Genomic DNA, 22,651 nt, shown 5'->3' with positions numbered 1-22,651 from the left:
CCAGTGCTACACTGTCCTTTTGATTTTACATTCACTTTACATTTCCCACAGGTGTATAGCAAGGCCTGGCAGTATGTATTCATGGTGTGAAGTTGTTTCAGCTGTTAAGCTTGTTTCCTGGTCTTCACAAGAAGATGATTATTGAAAGGAGTCCTGCCTCAGCGATAGTTACAGGACGTTTTGACTCGAGATACATGCTATGAAAAAATAGACTTGACTTTGTAAATTCTTTGTGTGTACACTTTGGCTGTTTTGAGTGTGATTTTCTCCTTAGCAGCGTTAAGTAAAAACTCTACCAGAGTAAACAAGTGTTTTAAAAGAAGAATTTATTCAGGGTTGTTCTTTACATACCTAGGGTATTTTTTTCATGCATTTGACTATTTCTCTCTAAATGAATTTAATTATCAAGCACGTTGCTTACCAACATGATATGAAACTACTGAAAATACTGAAAGCCATCATCCACAGTCATCTGATATTTCAGAATAAAATGCATGCTTCATTTATTACAGTGTTCAAATTCTCCACACTGTAATGCCCTTCAGTAAAATGGGGCATTTTCTTCCTAAGATATCAGGTACTCATCACTGTTTAATGTCCACACAATTGTTACCAGGATAAATGTGGCTCTTATCAATTGTTACCAGGATAAATGTGGCTCTTATCAATGCTAATGCTGTTCCACAATGAAACAATGCAGAAGATAAGCTCCATTACAGGGATTTGAAAAATACATACAAAAGTATATTTGTGTATTTGCATATTTTAAACATGGAGAATGGGGGTTTGTATCCTTCACCATTATCAGTTTGGTTTGGGCAAACGAGGCCCAGTAACAACATAACCTCTTTTGTTAAATGTATTTACGAAAGATAATTAGTTATAGACACAGATTATATACTGTATTAATCTTTAACGTGCTAATGAAGTTAAAAAAAAAATGTCATGACTTTACAAAAAAGGTAAAACCACAGACTATGCAAATAAATACAGGATGTTCACAACTTCCCTCTGCACACTTTACATGCCTCACCAGGGTCAAAGTGGTTCCACATAGACTGCAACACAGGCAGCAGTACATGAGAATGAGTGGGTTGGACTTTCAACTACCTGAGAAGGGGATTGTGTCAGTGCAACTCACGCCTTCAGGTATGTTATTGTGCTTGTAATGGATATGGAACTCCTCAATGAAAAAGGTAGCATATATGTGATACAAACTAGAACTGATTCTATTAATAGTTATTTTTGAACAGACAAATGTATACCACTTTCCTGCATGTTTAAATGTTACAATTAAAGACATTGAAAAATACGTGTAATCAGAACATTAGTGGATACATTTGTGAAGTTTCTTTTTAGTATCTCTGAATTCAGCTCTATTGAGTGTTCAGTAGTTTTGGATGTTTATTTAGTTTTTTATCATCTGCTCTACTCTTTAGCACTACCCCCTTTAGAGCAGTGTCTTAGAGACTAAATAAAAAGACCCAAGACTCAACCTTGAGCTGCAAACCCAGAATCTCAGCAGCAATGAGAGCAATCTAATGTGTTCATTAAATTCAGAACCCATTATGCTAATGCCAGCAATGCGGCAGCATTGTTCAGCAGTGGTATGATAGTACAACTATTGTTAAACTAAAATAGTTTAAATTACAGCTGGCATTTGCAATCATGGGTGAAATGTGTTCTTTCTGAATTAAACCCATTTTCCTTTTTCCTGTAAAGTCCGGACAACTCAGTTGCAATTCGGATGCGCATATTATAAAACACTGCCATCTAGTGTACATGTCAGGTCATAGCTAGCGCGTGTCTGTAAAAGGATATGATAATGTAAGTTAATATGTTGTGTATAGGGTCTTTACATAAAAGATGTCATCAATCCTTATGGACGGGGTACATTTCTATTCAAAGAAAAAAAAAAAACTCTCATCAGACCACTCCTTTCCAGTTACGCAAGCCAGTTCCGTCGAGTTTTGCTTTGCGTACTCTCTGTGGGTGCTTTTCTTTGTTTTTTACTCGTATTGCTGTTAAAAAAAACTGTCTTATCTTGAAAGTAATATAAACATGGCTCTCTCTATTCTAGCTAGTCTGTACTCCAATTGGACCTAACGCAAAGCCAATGTGTGTGTTTATTGTGCAATGAATGTGTGTCAGTAGTTAAGGAACATAATGCGATTAAGGTGGCTCAAGGAAATAAGTTATACTATTAATGTCAGACACAAGCAAGGGAGCTGTTTCTCAGTGGATCTTGGTTCAAGTAACACAAAGAGACAGTCGCGACTCAACCGCTGTGAGTATACGATGAACAAGAAGCTTGTATTTTATTCTTTATACAGTACTGTACTTCCTTTCGTTCATTTGCTCTAAAATAAAAATAAAAAATAAAGAAACTAGTTTTTCGTATTGTATTCTCGCACTGACATTAGGAATTCCAATGCTCATTTTTTTCATTATACATTATTTTAAAAATATATACAGTATATTGACTGCAAAATCTTTGTATGGTCATTATATCATACGTGACCAATATCATACGTGTCATTATTTAGGAAATTAACCAAAATTTAGAAACATGATTCCATCGATTTCCCACATGGGACTGCTATCCCTTTCCGTGGGACGAATCTGTTTGTTTTCATTTTTGTGTCAGAGATGGAACAGAAACAGTTTATTTATTTTAACTGGCACACTCACATGTTGTGTGATGAAAGTTTTTTTTTGTGTGCACATCTTTACCTTGTCGCTCAGTTCTCGCGCTCAGACTGTATTATAATATTTAATACTATATACAGTCAGCGCTCACATATCTGACCCTATCAAAGTTTGACGTCAGTGACGGTTAAACCCGTGTGACGCATATCTACTTATTTCATTTTAGTCCGTTCCAACCCTTGTATCTTTTTTGTGTTCCCTGAAAAACGGACTATATAAAAAAATACATATCTGAAAGGACTGTGTTTTAAAATAAGTAGGTTTCCATTTTGATGTATTATATTGGTTTTGTTGGTACAGTACTCTATTTTTAACAGAAGTAGTATTTTAATTAAGAACGATATGATTCCGAAAATATGACTTGCCAGAATTAAAGAGACGACACGTTAACTGTAATACAGTACATACATTTAAATCCAGTACGTATTGTAGTGGTATGTAACATTTCCCATTAACGACCTAACAGAAAAATGAAATCTAAATGTTATCCATGCACAGAAATGCGTAAAACGTAAAAGGGAATGCAATTTAGCAAAACTAAAAGATTTAAAAAAAAAAATTAAAACAGTATCCAAAGTCAGTATTCAAAACTGCAGAATATATAGTGCTCAATAAAGCCCTAATGACACAGTTCACTTGCAAATGAAATTGCACAAAAGCAACAAAAGATTACAGATTAAAAAAAAAAAAAAAACATCACAGTATCACAAACTGTTTAATGATTAACTGTTTCATTACCCTAGCTTGTCTCGTTCGCTTTTTGGCTGCATTTTCGTCAGGTGAAACTGGAGGAAGCGCTGTGTAACTGCACAATAAAGACAGACTGATTTGGCATTAGAGAGAATTATACATATATATATATATATATATATATATATATATATATATATATATATATATATATAAAACAGGCTGTGACGGATATTCAGATAAATTATATAACAACAGATGGGCTTTTTATCAGAAAATTGGTGACGGAGTCAGAAATCGCGTGTGACGGGTAAGTGCAATCATTTGTTATATATATATATATATATATATATATATATATATATATATATATATATATATATATATATATATATATATATATATATATATATATATAGATAGATAGATAGATAGATAGATAGATAGATAGATAGAATGCGGATTGATTTTATTCTTAATACGAGGGTGGTAAAACGCGACTGACGTGTATCTGGTAAGGGATAGCGGAGTGCTGACTGTATTATAATATAACAGTTAACACTATTGCTATGTCGCATACATTTTAAAATGTTCGTAATGATGCTCTGTTAAATGTTCACATTGTTCTATTATTAAAGTACTATTCATATGGTAACATTTGTAAGTCTTGTTCAAGATCCTAACATTACGTTATATCATATTTGTTACACTGCTTAAAAATGTGCAGAATAAAATACTTCTGGCCAGCCTACTTTTTCCAATCTGGCCCCCTTAAAAACTAGCTGAAGAGCCCTGGTTTTGGGGATGTTGATCCCAACCAGTATAAAGAGGGTAACGTAGTGTAGTAGGTTCCTGGAGCGGGACGTCTCTTTTAATGAAGCTAGCGCTCGCCTTGTGTGACAGACTTTAGTTTTTAGCTTTGTTCTGTTTTCTTTGTTAAATGTGACACTAAGGCTTGGGGCCCTAGTGGCAGCACCTTTGTTGTGATTAAATCTGTGCACCTGTGCAGCGTGTCAACACCCAATGCTCTGTGACTGCCTTATGAATGATTATAATTATTGAGTGTTGACCCACACACATAACAAAACAACATATTGGCATCTTTAAACATGGGGCACCTAGAGTTACTTACAGTGAATGGGACTGTTTTGCAGAAGAAGATGAAAAAAATAATAACTCCACCCTCTCCAGACAGCAGGACAGTATCTTCTCTCCTAGCTAAGTGTACAGAATCCAGCAGGGGTGCACTTAAGGGTCATAAAGTGCTTTATTTTCACATTCAGAGCACTGCCATCTTTGTATTGTGTTTGCTTTTGTTATTAGTTACGTAAGCAAATGGTTATAGGTGGGCACACAAGATGGACGTATGCACCTGGAAGCTCCTTGCATTGTGATTGGATACACAGGGGTCCATTGAGTAGACAGAGTCCTGCAGCTGTGTACAAAGTCAAGGTCCCCTGCTCATAAAACTCATCATTTAAGTAATTACTGGCATATTCTGCGTGGGACTCAAAAGTCCTTTGGCTGTGTGTCAGATTGAGGTAGAAAGGAGACAAAGTCTGGGGAGAAAGACTCATTGATTTCCTTACACTTTTATTGCATGCTATGTATTGTTCACAAGGGGTGCTGTGTGCATTTTACATATGAAATAGACCATGTTTCAGTGTCTGCCATTATAAAATGTTCCGATAGTAAAAACACAGCAAAGTGTAATAAAGCACGGTGAAAGCATGTAGAGCATAGGTAAGCAGGAGGCTGTGTGGTCTGGTAGTTAAAGGTTACATGAAATGGCTTGTAACCAGGAGGTCCCTGGTTCAAATTCCAGCTCACTCACTGATTCACTGTGTGACCTTGAGCAAATCACTTAACCTCCTTGTGCTCTGTCTTTCGGGTGAGATGTTATTGTAAGTGACTCTGCAGCTGCTGCATAGTTCACACACTAGTCTCCGTAAGTCACCTTGGATAAAGGCGTCTGCTAAATAAAAGAATAATAATAATAATAATAATAATAATAATAATAATAATAATAATAATAATAATAATAATAAGCAACATAAAAAGCCCACAGAGGTATGGTAAAGCATATTTAAAACATGGCAAACAATGGTAAACTATGGGATATGCGTAGTATAACCATGGAAAAGCATGGGAAAACTGCAAAAATACTGTGCAACTTTACGGGGTAAACTTTTATAAGGGTGGGATTGTGGATTATATGTAATATTTGATTTGTATTTAATATTTTTAATGTTTAAAATGCTTTTCACTGTAAAGCATTACATTAGTTTAATTTTAGAGAGAGAGAGAGAGAGAGAGAGAGTGAGAGAGAGAGAGAGAGAGAGAGAGAGAGAGAGAGAGAGAGCGAGAGAGAGAGAGAGAGAGCGAGAGAGAGAGAGAGAGAGCGAGAGAGAGAGAGAGAGAGAGAGAGAGAGAGAGTGAGAGAGAGAGAGAGAGAGAGAGCGAGCGAGAGAGAGAGAGATGATCTGGTTTTAAGATAAAAAAAAAATTGCTTAATAATAAAACATGGGGGTGGAGGACAAAAGCACAGTGCTGCTTGCTATCAATAAATATGTGCAAACTTGGCTTTTTCAAGCTCAAACCAAGAGGTTACAATGCAGCCAAGCAGCCTCGACTTCAAGTTACGTATTGCTAAACCAAAAAATGACTATTTGTGCTTACGAAAACACAGCTTACCCATTCCCGGTCCTTCATTACATGAAGTGTTGTAGTTCCAGCTCACTCCAATAGTGTAGCTGCAAGAAGACTGGGAGACTGCAGCAAAGATAGAGGTTCAATCAATCAATCAATATTTATTATATATAGCGCCTTTCATAATGCACCACCATCACACAGCACTTTACATAGTGAATAACAATACATAATACTTTACAAACAGGGCATAGTATATTAAATACAGCAGTAAAAAAACTATGCCAATACATTCAATAACAGGCTAGGATGTGAATTCTAAACATTGTGGATGCGTGTGACAAGCAGAATTAAACAATTAAGATGGAGTGAAAAACCTGAAATAGCAGCCCTTTTATTTGAAATATTTGCATATCCTTAATTAAAATAATACAAAAATAACAAGTAAAGAAGTCAAAAGATCTGCAGCACAATGAATATATAATAAAATAAAATCTGGTTTCATTCATGAAACATTACTACAGTAATATCTTCTAAAATCATCTTTAAGCAATTGTAACCCCATTTCTAATGACTTGACTGAAGAAGGGGTCTGATGCTTGATGATCTTATTTTGGTTGTTTATAAATAGGTTACTGTATATGAAGTAACCATTAACAAAAATAATCAGCCAGTAACTACATTTACAAACATAATATGGAAGCTATTACATTTATACACTGACATACCTACAACAAATATCCAGTATATTGAAAAGCTTCTAAGCAAATGTATGTTCCGCGCTATGCTGTAAAATAATATAGCTCTGTGGCATACAGTTCATAAAAAAAATCTCTTTATCCACTATAAGCCAGAACTATGGAGAACAGATAAATACTACATCTGGATAGTGCTACATCTACTTTACAAATGTTCCTTCTGAATGCCTGCAAACATTGAAATTCAATTGAAATTATTCTTCAAGGTTCAGTATTTATTGGTGCTTACATCACTGCTCATTGCTGACATGTTGCTTATAGGAGACCCCAAGTAAGGAAAATTATTTACAGATTAGTGGTTCTCTGATTACCAGTAGATTAAGCTGATTCATGGAATTCATGTTCCCTGAAGGTTCCTTGAACTTTGACCAGGAATTAAATTGTGTCAGTATGAAAATTTACTGTTTGCTCTTTCCTCTTTCCTGCTTTTAATACTAGTTGATATAAGCCCTTGTGCCCGATTGTGTCATTATACAGCACTGTACAATAGACGAATGGGCTTATGGTTGGGTATACTCTGGTTTCATATATAAATTCAAGCAACTGTGTCTGAGATCCTCCCAATAGTACTCAAAGAAATTAAAGAAGTTATTTACAGACCGCTAACCAAGATCATGCAACAGGCTCTTGACACAGGGGTTGTGCCGACAGACTGGAAAATTGCAAATGTAATACAGATCCACAAAAAGGGAGACAAAACCGAACCAGGTAACTACAGACCAATAAGCCTGACTTCTATCATATGTAAACTTATGGAAACTATAATAAGATCCAAAATGGAAAATTACCTAAATGGTAACAATATCCTGGGAGACAGTCAGCATGGATTTAGGAAAGGGAGATTGTGTCTAACTAACCTGCTTGATTTTTTTGAGGATGCAACATCGACAATGGATAATTGCAAAACATACGACATGGTTTATTTAGATTTCCAGAAAGATTTTGACAAAGTCCCACATAAAAGATTAATTCTCAAACTGAAAGCAATAGGGATTCAAGGAAATGCATGCACATGGATTAGGGAGTGGTTAACATGTAGAAAACAGAAAGTACTGATTAGAGGAGAAACCTCAAAATGGAGCGAGGTAACCAGTGGTGTACCACAGGGATCAGTATTAGGTCCTCTGCTATTCCTAATCTATATTAATAATTTAGATTCTGGTATAGTCAGCAAACTTGTTAAATTTGCAGATGACACAAAAATAGGAGGAGTGGCAAACACTGTTGCAGCAGCAAAGGTCATTCAAAATGATCTAGACAGCATTCAGAACTGGGCTGACACATGGCAAATGACATTTAATAGAGAAAAGTGTAAAGTATTGCACACAGGCAATAAAAATGTGCATCATAAATATCATATGGGAGATACTGAAATTGAAGATGGATCTATGAAAAAGACCTAGGAGTTTATTTTGACACATCTTGACAATGTGGGGAAGCTATAGCAGCAGTGTGGAGTAGTGGTTAGGGCTCTGGACTCTTGACCGGAGGGTTGTGGGTTCAATCCCCAGTGGGGGACACTGCTGTTGTACTAGATTGCTCCAGTAAAAACCCAACTGTAAAAATGGGTAATTGTATGTAAAATAATGTGATATCTGTATAATGTGAAATAATGTATAATGTGATATCTTGTAACAATTGTAAGTCGCCCTGGATAAGGGCGTCTGCTAAGAAATAAAAATAAAAAAGGCCAACAAGATGCTCGGATATATTGTGAGAAGTGTTGAATTTAAATCAAGGGAAGTAATGTTAAAACTTTACAATGCATTAGTAAGAATATTGTGTTCAGTTCTGGTTACAAAAAGGATATTGCTGCTCTAGAAAGAGTTCAAAGAAGAGCAACCAAAATTATCCCGGGTTTAAAAGGCATGTCGTATGCAGACAGGCTAAAAGAATTGAATCTATTCAGTCTTGAACAAAGAAGACTACGCAGTGATCTGATTCAAGCATTCAAAATCCTAAAAGGTATAGACAATGTCGACCCAGGGGACTTCTTTGACCTGAAAAAAGAAACAGGGGTCACAAATGGAGATTAGATAAAGGGGCATTCAGAACAGAAAATAGGAGGTGCTTTTTTACACAGTGAATTGTGAGGGTATGGAACCAACTCCCCAGTAATGTTGTTGAAGCTGACACCCTGGGATACTTCAAGAAGCTGCTTGATGAGATTCTGGGATCAATAAGCTACTAACAACCAAACGAGCAAGATGGACTGAATAGCCTCCTCTCGTTTGTAAACTTTCTTATGTTCTTATGTTTTTATAAGAGCTCCCCCCCATGGTTGAAGATACTTGCAAATACAACAAGTTAATGTGGCAAAGTGGTTTGCAGTGCGCCAGTGTCGAGCTGGTGCAGTGCTCAAGACAAGGACAAACAACCAAGTACTGGTGAAATGGAGGTTTATTTAAAATACAAAGTCTAATGACAACAGTAAAGAATAACGACAACTGGCAATTCACTGTTATCAATAATGAATGCAAATTTACAGAAAAGAGGGCAGTAAAAAAAAGCCAATTGCCTTTTAAATACTTACATCTGGTTGTTCATTAATAACACATTATCCTTTCTGGGGTCTTGGTTTCAAAGAGAAGGACAAAGTGTACTCCATATCTAGACTGCTTGCTGGGTTTGCTGCTCTGTTACACAAGAGAGACATCCAATGAGTAAGTGATTGATTTGTCTGATCTAAATACATTGGATTTTCAGGGCTGGGTATTAGTTGTGTCTGAAATAGTTTTATGTGAATTAACAGTATCTCTGAAACCCAGCATCAGGAAGATCAGTCATTTTACCATTCCAGTTCCTAGCTGTAGAGGTTTGGTAAGAAGTTTAAAATATATTAAAGTATGTTTATGTGATTAAAACATGATTACACAGATCAATCGTTATCAATGATATAATCGTATGTGCTTATTTAAAAAACTAATATATTTCTAAGATATTCTTAAGATGCAATCTGTTTGTTAACACTATTTTTTGTTCATTGTTGTAGTTTTTGGTTTAAATATTGGGTGTTTAATGCCATCATCACGTTATAGATATCCAGATTTTATTTTCTTCACATTTATTAATTGTATTATCAAATCATTTCTAGTTTTACTGTTTTTCAATCTTCTGATTAGTTTTGATTAGCTTGCAGTTAGAGTTCATCACTGATTTTTTTGGATTGTTATTTGTCACTATGAGAATGGCAGATTATATCCGTGAATTGATTCTGAAACTTGTTGGCAGTTGAGTGGGGCGGTGACAGATTGGGTGATACTCAGTTTGGTATATCAGAATTATAATACATTGGAATAATTGCCTTGTTTCATAAGGGTAAAACAGCTTTGCTTTGTTAAGTAGTTGTCATGGTTACAGTGGTCTCAGGCTCCCACAGCAATGTTTAACCAAGAGTGCCCAGTGTGACCTCCGCACAGGAAATGAATATTACATGTATAAAGCACCTGCAGACGTTGTCAGTACACAATGACTTGCTCTTTAAGGCCTTATTGGTAAGTCGCACAGACTTTGTGGAGTTTAGTAAAAATAAATCTGAGCAACTACACGGTGGTCAACAATTCTAAGCAATAAATCTGGTTTAATCTATCAAGTGCCATTGTCCTCATTTGAGGACAGGCTACTTTGTAATTGTTTGGAGCATTTTTTGGAGCATTACATTGAACTCTTTTACTGTATTGTTATGATAACTTACTATAAGGTTGTTAATTGTAAAAGTTAACGTTGCTGTTAATTCTGGAAACATAGCCCTTCACATGCTTTTGACGCTGCTTGACTCTTGCTAATGTCTTTTTATAGTATGCTATTATATAGTGATTAGCAGTTGTAGTGGTCGTATAGTTTCTATTGTATATTGCCACGTACATACAGTGCCTTGCGAAAGTATTTGGCCCCCTTGAACTTTGCGACCTTTTGCCACATTTCAGGCTTCAAACATAAAGATATGAAACTGTAATTTTTTGTGAAGAATCAACAACAAGTGGGACACAATCATGAAGTGGAACGAAATTTATTGGATATTTCAAACTTTTTTAACAAATAAAAAACTGAAAAATTGGGCGTGCAAAATTATTCAGCCCCTTTACTTTCAGTGCAGCAAACTCTCTCCAGAAGTTCAGTGAGGATCTCTGAATGATCCAATGTTGACCTAAATGACTAATGATGATAAATAGAATCCACCTGTGTGTAATCAAGTCTCCGTATAAATGCACCTGCACTGTGATAGTCTCAGAGGTCCGTTTAAAGCGCAGAGAGCATCATGAAGAACAAGGAACACACCAGGTAGGTCCGAGATACTGTTGTGGAGAAGTTTAAAGCCGGATTTGGATACAAAAAGATTTCCCAAGCTTTAAACATCCCAAGGAGCACTGTGCAAGCGATAATATTGAAATGGAAGGAGTATCAGACCACTGCAAATCTACCAAGACCTGGCCGTCCCTCTAAACTTTCAGCTCATACAAGGAGAAGACTGATCAGAGATGCAGCCAAGAGGCCCATGATCACTCTGGATGAACTGCAGAGATCTACAGCTGAGGTGGGAGACTCTGTCCATAGGACAACAATCAGTCGTATACTGCACAAATCTGGCCTTTATGGAAGAGTGGCAAGAAGAAAGCCATTTCTTAAAGATATCCATAAAAAGTGTCGTTTACAGTTTGCCACAAGCCACCTGGGAGACACACCAAACATGTGGAAGAAGGTGCTCTGGTCAGATGAAACCAAAATCGATCTTTTTGGCAACAATGCAAAACTTTATGTTTGGCGTAAAAGCAACACAGCTCATCACCCTGAACACACCATCCCCACTGTCAAACATGGTGGTGGCAGCATCATGGTTTGGGCCTGCTTTTTTTCAGCAGGGACAGGGAAGATGGTTAAAATTGATGGGAAGATGGATGGAGCCAAATACAGGACCATTCTGGAAGAAAACCTGATGGAGTCTGCAAAAGACCTGAGACTGGGACGGAGATTTGTCTTCCAACAAGACAATGATCCAAAACATAAAGCAAAATCTACAATGGAATGGTTCACAAATAAACATATCCAGGTGTTAGAATGGCCAAGTCAAAGTCCAGACCTGAATCCAATCGAGAATCTGTGGAAAGAACTGAAAACTGCTGTTCACAAATGCTCTCCATCCAACCTCACTGAGCTCGAGCTGTTTTGCAAGGAGGAATGGGCAAAAATTTCAGTCTCTCGATGTGCAAAACTGATAGAGACATACCCCAAGCGACTTACAGCTGTAATCGCAGCAAAAGGTGGCGCTACAAAGTATTAACTTAAGGGGGCTGAATAATTTTGCACGCCCAATTTTTCAGTTTTTTATTTGTTAAAAAAGTTTGAAATATCCAATAAATTTCGTTCCACTTCATGATTGTGTCCCACTTGTTGTTGATTCTTCACAAAAAATTACAGTTTCATATCTTTATGTTTGAAGCCTGAAATGTGGCAAAAGGTCGCAAAGTTCAAGGGGGCCGAATACTTTCGCAAGGCACTGTAGCTAGATAAGGATATCTTAAACTACTCCCACTGCTCGAACATAGATAATCAGCAACCAGAACATTTTGCTCTAAATGCAATCAAATAAAAAATAACTTTTCTATGGTTAAAGATTGTTCCTAAGAGAATCTCATACGCTGCTGATATTCTTAAAATCACTGCATTCGGTTCACCTCCTTGGAAGTGCTCTGACTGCCTCCTGGAAAAGATACCAAGGTCTGACTTCATGCCACTATGATTTCTCAAGGAAACACTGCAGTTACTGGGTACTAAGTATGCTGTGCAATGGGGATGAGGTATGCCATCTGAATATATAAATATATCATTAATTTACCTAGCAAACAAAGGCTTAGCGATGGAAGAGCTGAAAACAACGTCATTTAACAACACCGGTGGGAGCGGCAAAGACAACCCTGGATTTAAGAAAGAGGTAAAAAAAAAAAATCCAATAAAATAATACAAAAGTTTTGTAACAAAGCATTTGTTTGTTTGTTTCTCTTGAGTTGGTTTTGTAACAGTGACTGTGCTGGTCTCTGTTTTAAAGGATGGAATTGTGGACAATGGGATGAATCAACCCCCTGCAAATGCAAGCCCTTCACTTGTAAGGTACTGAAGAAGAAATACCATAATATTCTTTATAAAGAGTAAGAGCGTGGGTGTGGTGGACAGGCATATATAGTGTCCAATAACAAGAAATGTCCCTTTCTTGAAAATGACCTGTTAGTAAAGCTGTATTTTTTTCAGTTATCACAGATTTCACGATTTCCATTAAATGCACCCATTGCCATGTAATATGTAGATATGTAGTTCCCCGTTAAAATTCAAATTTCTTAAAGATTGCTTGAACACGCTGCATAGAGCTGCATGATTTCTTTAAAATGTCACCAGCTGCATCAAATATTTCTGCTAAAGCTCACTCTGTCCATTACAAGTAGACATTTCATGTGTCTGTTGTTATTTTTACATTTGCTGATGTTTTTGTTTAGTTTCAAATTCACCTATGGTGAAAATGTCTTTAAAAGTTGGACCTAAAAAAAACAAAATATTCTACAGTTTAGCATTTACTTGTTTTTCAGGTAAGTATTTAAATATTTAGGAACATTTGTTCTATAATAACTATTGAGATAAATATTGATTTTGAATATGACTTTTTTTTTCCCTTTAATAAATATTATGTTTAATTGTGGAATATCTTGAAATACCTATTTTTATACCATATTAATTCCCATGAAAAAAACCCAGCCCTACCCATTAGATATACATGCATTCCTATGCTTTGGGTCAATATCTTATTAAAGTATTATTTGTGGTTCATCAAGGCTTTGATTACCATGCTTTCTGTTTAAATCACAGAGCTAACAACGGCAGTGGGAGAGGCATAGAGAACACTGGATTTGAGAAAGAGGTGAAACAAATAAAAATAAAATAGCATTTCAAATAAAACACAATAAAAGTTTTGTAACCAAGCATTTGTTTTGTTTTTCCCCTGGTTCTGTAATAATGAACCTTGTTTTGTAGGATGAATTTGTGGTCAATGGGATGAATAAAAATCGTGCACATGGAAGGTCTTCATTTGTAAGGTACTGAAGAAGAAATGTGAAAATATTCTTTATAAAGAGTAGGAGTGTGGGTGTGATATTGACCTATTAGAGGTGCACCACACTCATATAGGGATGTGAGGTTTAAAGGTAATAGAAGAGTACACATACATTTCTATCTCTTGGGTCAATATATTTCTTATGTTGTTTATCAGGGCTTTTAAAAACCACGTTTTCTGTTTAAAGCACAGAAGTAACGTCAATCAGAAATTGTGGTAACATGTAGATTGTGATGTGTTAAACTGTATTAAATTATACATTTATTTTTCTAGCCCAGAAGCTCAAACAGAGTTTGTTTTAGTGGGTGGGGTATCATGACTTAACTTTAAAGACTGTGACAATTGACAGCCTTTCACTGAAGGGTTCAAAATGTGTGCTGTTTAAATAATAATGACATTCATGGTAAATCATTTCTTAGATCTTATTTGGTTTACATGTTATGTTATGTATATATGTTACAAAACAGAGAGTTTACTGGAATGTCCGTCACATTAAAGCAGAATAATGTGCTTTGTAGAGGTTTGAACTGTGCCAGAGAATGTCATTGTATATTTAAAGCTAACAGGAATCTTGAAATAACCTTTTCTTCAAGTGCTGTAAGGATTTCTGACAAAGGGCAGCAGTGTGGAGTAGTGGTTAGGGTTCTGGACTCTTGACCGGAGGGTTGTGGGTTCAATCCCTGGTGGAGACACTGCTGCTGTACCCTTGAGCAAGGTACTTTACCTAGATTGCGCCAGTAAAAACCCAGCTGTATAAAAGGGTAATTGTATGTAAAAATAATGTGATATCTTGTAACAATTGTAAGTCACCCTGGATAAGAGTCTCTGTGAAGAAATAAATAATAATAAAAGTTAGATCCAGAGGGCAGTTGGTTGTTTTGGGATCAAACTACTGGCAGAACAATTTAGTGAACAACATTTAAGCAAACTTTGAAACCGGCTTTTTCATTAAACAGTTTGTTTTTTGCTCTGTTATCAGAAAGATTGCACAACCCTTTACCAGAGCCAAGGGGTTTTGCCAAGCTCATTCCCAAGTGATTAAAACAATTGGAGCTGTGGTGCTGCTTGCAGGTTTGGTATACAGATCAATTATCTGCATGATTCCGGTCATTTGAGATAAGGACAATATTTGTGTAAATTTCCTGGTCTGAAGTACAAATGATTTCATCAATGGTCATTTAACTCATGTATACTGCACTGAATGGGCATTAGAAACTTAGTGTACTCCTATAATAAGTATTTGGTGGTCAAAACAACATTTCATTAGCAATTGGGCTGATAGCTTGGTAGGGTACAATTCTCTTCATTGTGCTCAATTCAATTCAATCACAAATGTTGTGACGATCCAATCAAAATAAATATCACCAATATTATACTAATTTCCCAGAACCCTTTCCCCAAAAATAAAGTTAATTCAGTTGAGCCACATTTTTGGTAAAGGAGATAAAATTAATCTCAGTAAAGGAGAGTTTTTTTTTCTTGCTACAGTAGTTCATTTTAACTGATAACACCATGTACTACAAGCCATACAGTATTAAATCCTTTGGTGTGAACCAGACTTGAACCATGGATTAAAACAGAGTACTTGTCCATTCTCAGTCATGCTCCTGTTACAGGGGTCGTAAGTTCACATTGACTTCTTTTTGGTGTCCGGCAGCTTATTGCTCCTTGTATTTCTCTGTGTTTTCCAGGCTACCTGAGTTTTTTTATTGCTGCCTGCGTGCTGGATTTTCATCGTGCCCTCGCCCTTGTGGTTATAACTGCTGTGGTTGCTGTTTTCACTGGCTATGAGCTGGTGAATAAGTTCCTAGGAGGCCGAATAATAGAGTGCTTTCGACCCATAAGAAAATGTTTCAAGGCAAACATGAAATGGATGAAATGGTAGGCATTAGTTCTGTCTTACAAAGATGTACTGCAGCACTAATATGCTGCATTCAGCTAGATCATATTTATATCATAATTCAGTATATAAACAATAGAGTTTAAAATGATAACTAAATGATTCAAGCCCTTCTTTGTAACACTTTATATCAAACATTGAGTATCTGCAATTTTCCTTTCCCTTTCAGGGTATTCATCTTGGTTATTTTGGGTTTGTTGGTGACATGGCTTGCCCTAGACACATCGAAAAGGCCCGAACAGCTAACTTCCTTTGGTGGGGTCTGCATGTTCATAATTATTTTATTCCTCTGCTCCACAAAACACTCAGCGGTAAGAAACAAATACCTGTCACTATTGAATGTACCGATACTGGCCGTTTGATACACCCATACCACTGTAATGTTAAGGGTTGAGGACCCACACACACACACACACACACAAAATATTGTTAGATTTTTCTGTAGGTATGGAGTTTTGTTTTATGAAATGCCAATGTTGTAGAGAAGCAATTTTATTTAAATCAAGTCTTTTTCACACAAGCCTGTTGATGTTCTGTCCTCCAGGTGTCATGGCGAGCAGTGTTTTGGGGCCTAGGCCTGCAGTTTGCACTTGGCCTGTTTATCATTAGGACAGACCCAGGATTTGAGGCCTTCAACTGGCTTGGAAAACAAATACAGGTACTTCTACATCAATATTAACCCTGTCCAGAAAGGGTTCAGTTTGACTTAATAACCTTCATTGTATGTTGTGTTATCCTCCCCAGATATTCCTCGATTACACAAAAGCTGGATCGGGATTTGTTTTTGGAGAAACCCTTATAACCCAGGCATTTGCCTTTCAGGTTGGTGCATGTCTTGTTTTGTTTTTCATCCATTTGGATGCAGCTTTAGTATACCAGTTTAATTTTCAACCAGTTTAACATAGTCTTAAATACCATCTGAATATAAAAGCATGCTGTAGAGTCTGAAGTTTATTTCCAAAATTCATATGTTAAATGTGATTGTACTGCCTGCATGTTTGCACTGCGTTACTGTATAACTGTACACTTCTATGTGATAAAGCCATTGTCTTTTTGTTTACTCAGGCTTTGCCCATAGTGATTTTCTTCAGCTGTGTCATGTCTGTTCTGTATTATGTGGGAGTGATGCAGTGGCTGATTATCAAGGTAAAACATTGATAGCAAGTTTATTATTATATAATAGAGGTGTGTGTAAGGAAGACGTGTGTGTGCTTTTGTGCTCAATGTTTGAAGACATTGAGACTGGCTATATTTTCATGCTGGCCATTTTTGTTTGCACTGAATGTATTGTTTTCGTCATGCAGATTGCGTGGCTGATGCAGGTGTCTATGGGAACCTCACCCACGGAGTCCCTCAGTGTTGCAGGAAACATATTTGTGGGACAGGTATGCCATCCTATCAAGATCACCATTAAAACTGCTGTGTTTTGCTTGAGTTTTTTTTAACATTAAAAAATAAATAAAAGATTAGATGTTGTCCTATTAATTTACCGCAGATCCAAGGGGTGTGCCTTATTTCTCCACCTCTGAAATGGAATGTAGGTCCTTATCAGTAGAACGTGAAGGAGTTTGATTTGGCTCAGGATTTTGAAATGCCAAATCACATTCCAAATAAGAAACATTTGTTAAACAAAGTGTCATACTGTAACTCCCAATTTTTTTTCTCATTTCCTTGTCTAGACTGAGGCACCACTGTTGATACGGCCTTATTTACCAGAAATGACCAAATCTGAGATCCATGCTGTGATGACTGGAGGCTTTGCCACCATAGCGGGCAGTGTACTTGGAGCATACATTTCATTTGGGGTAACTCAGTAACTATCTAAGTATTATCAAAGGCGATCCTTTTCTGTCGAGTCTGGGACTATATAAATCAAAATCACAGTGTTCACATTTTATTTATAACACCTTTGAGAGAAGGGTTGGATTGGGACTCACTTAAGTCTCCTCAAACTCAACAGTGTTTGCCTGAACTATAACAATAACTAATAGCTCCTGTCTCTCCTTGTAGACGTTGGATCTAGATGCATTACATGGTTATCGAATGCAGTAAATCCTGGTAACAAGATCTCTAGGGAGGTACTCCTTTTCTTGTCTCTGTAACAGTTCTCTATTCCAGATTGATGCATCGTCACTGATAGCAGCATCAGTGATGGCTGCTCCTTGCGCTCTCGCGCTCTCTAAGCTGTCCTACCCCGAGACAGAGGAGACCAAGTTCAAGAACAAAGATGAAATCAAAATAGACAGTGGGTATGTTGCTGCAGCAAGCCGCTAGCCACTTCTGAAATGCCACATACTTTTATCTGTTTTCCTTCCCTCATAATGTAAAAAGTTCAAACTGACATACAGCAAATTGACCCAAAATACACCAGTGTCTGAGGCCGTTTTCTAGCGAGAGGATGTAAGGTTTGACGTGTAAGGTTTGACTTGCACTTTCTGATTTCCATATTTTGCATTAGGCAGAGTACTATGCTATTTTTTCACATAAAATGTAATCCGTTATCTAATTTCGTTAACTGTCTAAAAAAAGGAACCATTACAGTTACAAGTCACTGAAAAGTGTAATGAGATTACAGTAACACGCAATGTGTAATGTGTTAGTCCTCAACTCTGCCGATACCCTACAATAGTGTAGGAACAAACACCCTGTGTCCCAATATTTGTAGAAGGGTCATGTATGTCCTTGGTGGCCTTTAAACTGGAGTCTCTTCATTCTGTTTATAAGAGAAATAAACTTAAAATATGTGCATCATATTCGATTCCATGAAGTTTTCAAGGGAATTAGTGATCCCTAGCATTTTATCTTTAGGTTAGGCTGCCATCTGGTGGCCAAAACTATAACACAGCTCTATATGTATGGTAATCACCCTACAAATATGCTTTCTATGGAGTAAAATAAAGCAAGTAGTTAATGAGAACCAAAATTATGAAAGCGTAGCTGATTAATAAATACAGTTTCGTTTTGCAATTTCCACTGACTATAACGTCACGTTTATAAATGAGTTGCTCACAGCTGAGGGATTATTTTACTAGGTTTAGAAACTTTTTAAAAAGATAACTCATAAATTAAAAAAAAAAAAAAATGTTAGTGTTTCTACTTTGTTCTGAGCAAAATGTTCACGAATCTTGTCAGAAATCCTGAAACTATTTCTTTCTCTCAGAGAACAGCAGAACATCCTGGAAGCTGCTAGCAACGGCGCTTCAGATTCTATCGGCCTGGTCGCAAATATTGCTGCCAACTTGATTGCGTTTCTGGCAGTTCTGGAGTTTATCAATGCTGCCCTCGCGTGGCTTGGAGGAATGGTTGATTACCCTGAACTGTCATTCCAGGTACACTTATTTATTATGACAAATAAGATATATTTAGAGCTTATTTAAACACGGGTACCTGCACTAGTAATAGAAGGATTTACTTCTGTTTATGTAAACAGAGCACGTTGAATATATTCTTAAACCCTATTGCATTAAACCTGTGGGCTGGTATTATACAGCAGCAAAGCTGATGATTAACACTTGAAGATAATCTTTTCCAAGGATTATTAAGGGAATCACTTAGAACGTGATGGCTGTTAAACTGGCTGGTAATTAATTGCTCCAGTTTCAAAATTGTAGTGGTGACATATCCTCTTATTAAAGCACAGCATCTTATTAAACTGTCTGTCGAAGTTACAAAGTGTCTACCAAGTATATGGCTTTCTTTTCTGCAGCTTATTTGTTCGTATATCTTCATGCCAGTGACATATATGATGGGTATATCCTGGGAAGACTCCTTTTTAGCAGCAGAATTGATAGGCACTAAACTTTTCCTGAATGAGTTTGTAGCCTATGAAAAACTCTCTGCTTTCAAGAGGAACAGGATCAACGGCTTGGAGGAATACATTAATGGGCAAAAGCAGTGGGTTTCTGTAAGTAACAAGTTGTTTCTGTTAAGTAACTGCTATGGACTAAAAAAAATATTCATGGATTAAGTGTTTTTTAAAATAGACAGTAATGATTTTTTACAATACATTTTTCAGACAAATGGAGGGTGAAGAGAAATCATCCTCTGGTCTAATTGTAAAGTATTTTTGTCATTAACATAATTGAGTTAATAGATTACAGATATTCACCACGTGATCAATACACGTACTTGGCATATCGTGAAACCGTTTTAACTTTGATTTGTTTTTCATCGTTCCAAACAGATGAGAACAGAAACCATTTGTACATTCGCGCTGTGTGGATTTGCTAACTTCAGTTCGGTCGGCATCATGCTTGGAGGATTGTGTAAGAGTTGGATTACATTCTGTAGACTTTAAAACACTCACCATAAATAAATATAGGTGCAGAAAGAAAATACGTCTGTTCTATAGAACTGACTGAATAATTTAACTATAAGATGATTTCTGTGTTCACCTGGTATTGTTAGTTCACATGCACAGTCCACAACTGTATTAATGTTTCATTAATTTCTCAAATTGTGTTTCCTAACCAAGCCTCCATAGCACCTTCTAGAAAGAGTGACATTGCCAATATTGTCATCAGAGCGCTCCTCACTGGGACCTGTGTATCCTTGGTTAATGCTAGTGTGGCAGGTAAGATCTTTTAACTTTTGCTGCAGAACTCAATGACCAGTCCCTTTTGAAGCAGCCTAACTTCATCCAACACCAAAAAAATAAACCTTGGTATTTAGATCCATAGCATTAATTGCTTCAGTGTGACTGTCCCTGCTAGAGCTGGGTAATTTACCTTGTCTTTCATTATATAACCTAACCTTCGGTGTAAAACCTTTGTTTTCTAGTAGATTGCTGTATATGAACACAGTATTTTATAGTATTCTTTTTTTTTCATATCACTTTTTGTTTGCATGCATAAATGCTTTTCCTTCCTTGTAGGGATCCTGTATGTTCCTGACTGTGTAGGTTTCCTCGCAGGCAGCCACTTCAACAGCACCAGCCCAGACCTTCTTATGTGCTGTAAAGAGCTCTTTGGAAGGTAAGATTAAACTTGGTCCCCTTGCAGTTCTTTGTGTATCTGTGAGCAGCTGTGAGCATGTGTTTGTACTGTATCCGCCTCTAAATACTCAACCCTCTTGTTGCAGCACCGTCATCCTTGGAAACGGAACAGCCAGTTTTGACGGAATATGGTCCGGAGCGGATTCCAAGTACTTTAGTGGTTGCTGTGCTCTCTATAATAACACACTATGTACGGGTCTATAAGCAGTAATATGTATATGCTGCCAATCTCACTTGACAAAAGAATGTTTAATATTAAAGCTTATTAGTGCATTTGTGAGCATTTTAAATCAGTTTAAACTAACTACAGTATTTTTAAAAGTATATGAAAGTATTTTTAGTATTATGTTTACCTTATAATTTGATTAAAAGTTCTTATATTTTTTTATACACACAACCCTAAGCCTACTAATGATTAAAGTCGTTTTCCTGTCTATGCTGAGATTGAAATAGTTTACTTGGGTTGATATTATCTTTGTCGTTTATAATTTTTAACTTAAGGAGTATTTTTTTAATCTAGATTTATAACAAAGCTGCCATAAAAATGTGTAATACTGTTCAACTTTGTTCTTTATAAACAAACATACTAATACTGCTAACATAAATCTGGACTGTGGTTGTGTAAAATAATGGCAAATAATCATACTTTATTATTAAACAGTAAAACATATGAGCTTTCATTTTTTCACTAAGGACTGCCTGGTAAAGCTGAACTCTATGTGTAACAGTATTAATTATCATGAATGTAAGAAATTGAACTCTTAAACAGTGGCTAATATTTATTTAACCAATCTATAATGTGTAGATTAGTATTAATGCAACTATTTTTCTGCACTATTAAAAATGAACGTCTTTCTCATTTTGTTTCAATAGCTTTGCTGCTGTTTTTCTAATTGTACGCAATAAAATGATTTGTACTCAAGTAAACTTTTTTTTTTTTTTGGCTGCATAAATTAATAATGTATATATAATAAATCAACCCATTCAAATGTAAAAGCAATACTGATCTGTACAGGCCACATGTATTAGAATAATGCATATAGAGCCTATGACTGGCCATTGTAAATCTATTCTCGTAGTGTGTAGGTTTGCTTGCAGTTGACTGAACAGGGAAAGCTGCCTACCTTCAGTGTTGGAACTCATTTGCTCCAGTTATTTTTTCTGAAAGTAAAAAATTAACACATCAGTATTATAAAACTAGCAACACCTAGTTATTTCTTTCAAGGAGGGTAAGATATTATTGAAGATTTCTATAATAAAAATAGGGCACACTTTTCATTTGCTTTAAAACATAATCATTTTTTATTGCATTTCTGGGGTATCGGCTCTGTCAGTTAGAAGCTGGTATGTACATTTTTACAAAGACCGTAGGCACAACAACATGTAGTTGTGTAGTTATAAGCCAAATTATAGCATCGTCATATCAATACAATTGTAAATCGCCCTGGATAAGGGGGTCTGCTAAGAAATAAATAATAATAATAATAATAATAATATCAAGATAGTTGTCAAAACTGACCAATAACATTGACCCCTTGTCCTGAGATTGAAGCATTTAAGTCTTTCTGTATTTTATATTACCATAAATATGATATTATTTATATATATATATATAATTTCTACAATATACAGCTCTGAGCCATTCCATTTGGACATGCTTTGGGATATGTCATGGGATGTTCTTTGAAATACATTCCATGACATCCTATTTTCTTATTAAACTTACATGCAATATACTATAGTGACTCATTGAGGACAATGAAGAATATAATATATATATATATATATATATAGACATAATTATATATGTAATTATCTTGTGATCACAACATAACGGCTGGTAATATCAAGATCAT

General features: G+C 36.1%; 1 protein-coding gene across 3 annotated transcripts; it reads left to right on the top strand.

Moving 5' to 3' along the window:
- The first annotated feature begins 1,048 nt into the window (after positions 1–1,048).
- LOC131699145 (sodium/nucleoside cotransporter 1-like) lies at positions 1,049–21,722 on the top strand. Of its 3 annotated transcripts, none has more exons than XM_058995277.1 (20): positions 1,049–1,149; positions 12,644–12,735; positions 12,850–12,911; positions 13,659–13,710; positions 13,824–13,885; positions 14,882–14,973; positions 15,594–15,783; positions 15,972–16,113; positions 16,347–16,460; positions 16,547–16,624; positions 16,868–16,948; positions 17,107–17,187; positions 17,482–17,607; positions 17,921–18,051; positions 18,963–19,131; positions 19,509–19,706; positions 19,986–20,067; positions 20,277–20,375; positions 20,676–20,775; positions 20,882–21,722. In XM_058995277.1, the coding sequence occupies exons 1-20, from the start codon at positions 1,080–1,082 to the stop codon at positions 20,997–20,999; spliced, it is 2,139 nt and encodes a 712-aa protein (XP_058851260.1). In that variant the 5' UTR covers positions 1,049–1,079; the 3' UTR covers positions 21,000–21,722. The 3 variants fall into 3 exon arrangements, with proteins under 3 accessions (XP_058851260.1, XP_058851259.1, XP_058851261.1); XM_058995276.1 differs by lacking the exon at positions 1,049–1,149 and adding an exon at positions 2,041–2,287; XM_058995278.1 differs by lacking the exon at positions 1,049–1,149 and adding an exon at positions 3,628–3,709.
- Positions 21,723–22,651: the final 929 nt, after the last annotated feature.

This window comes from Acipenser ruthenus, chromosome 21 (genome assembly GCF_902713425.1).
Source record: "Acipenser ruthenus chromosome 21, fAciRut3.2 maternal haplotype, whole genome shotgun sequence".
NCBI lineage: Eukaryota > Metazoa > Chordata > Actinopteri > Acipenseriformes > Acipenseridae > Acipenser > Acipenser ruthenus.
The sequence above is the reverse complement of the archived record's forward strand: the minus strand, read 5'-3'. Positions and strand labels throughout refer to the sequence as shown.

What these genes read in the sequence shown, in the direction of transcription:
- LOC131699145 (XM_058995276.1), top strand. Translation starts at nt 2,167, where the DNA reads ATGCGATTAAGGTGGCTCAAGGAAATAAGTTATACTATTAATGTCAGA. An exon ending in GCTCCACAAAACACTCAGCG is followed by an intron (nt 16,114 to 16,346) that starts GTAAGAAACAAA and finishes TCTGTCCTCCAG; the next exon opens with GTGTCATGGCGAGCAGTGTT. An exon ending in GAAACATATTTGTGGGACAG is followed by an intron (nt 17,188 to 17,481) that starts GTATGCCATCCT and finishes TTCCTTGTCTAG; the next exon opens with ACTGAGGCACCACTGTTGAT.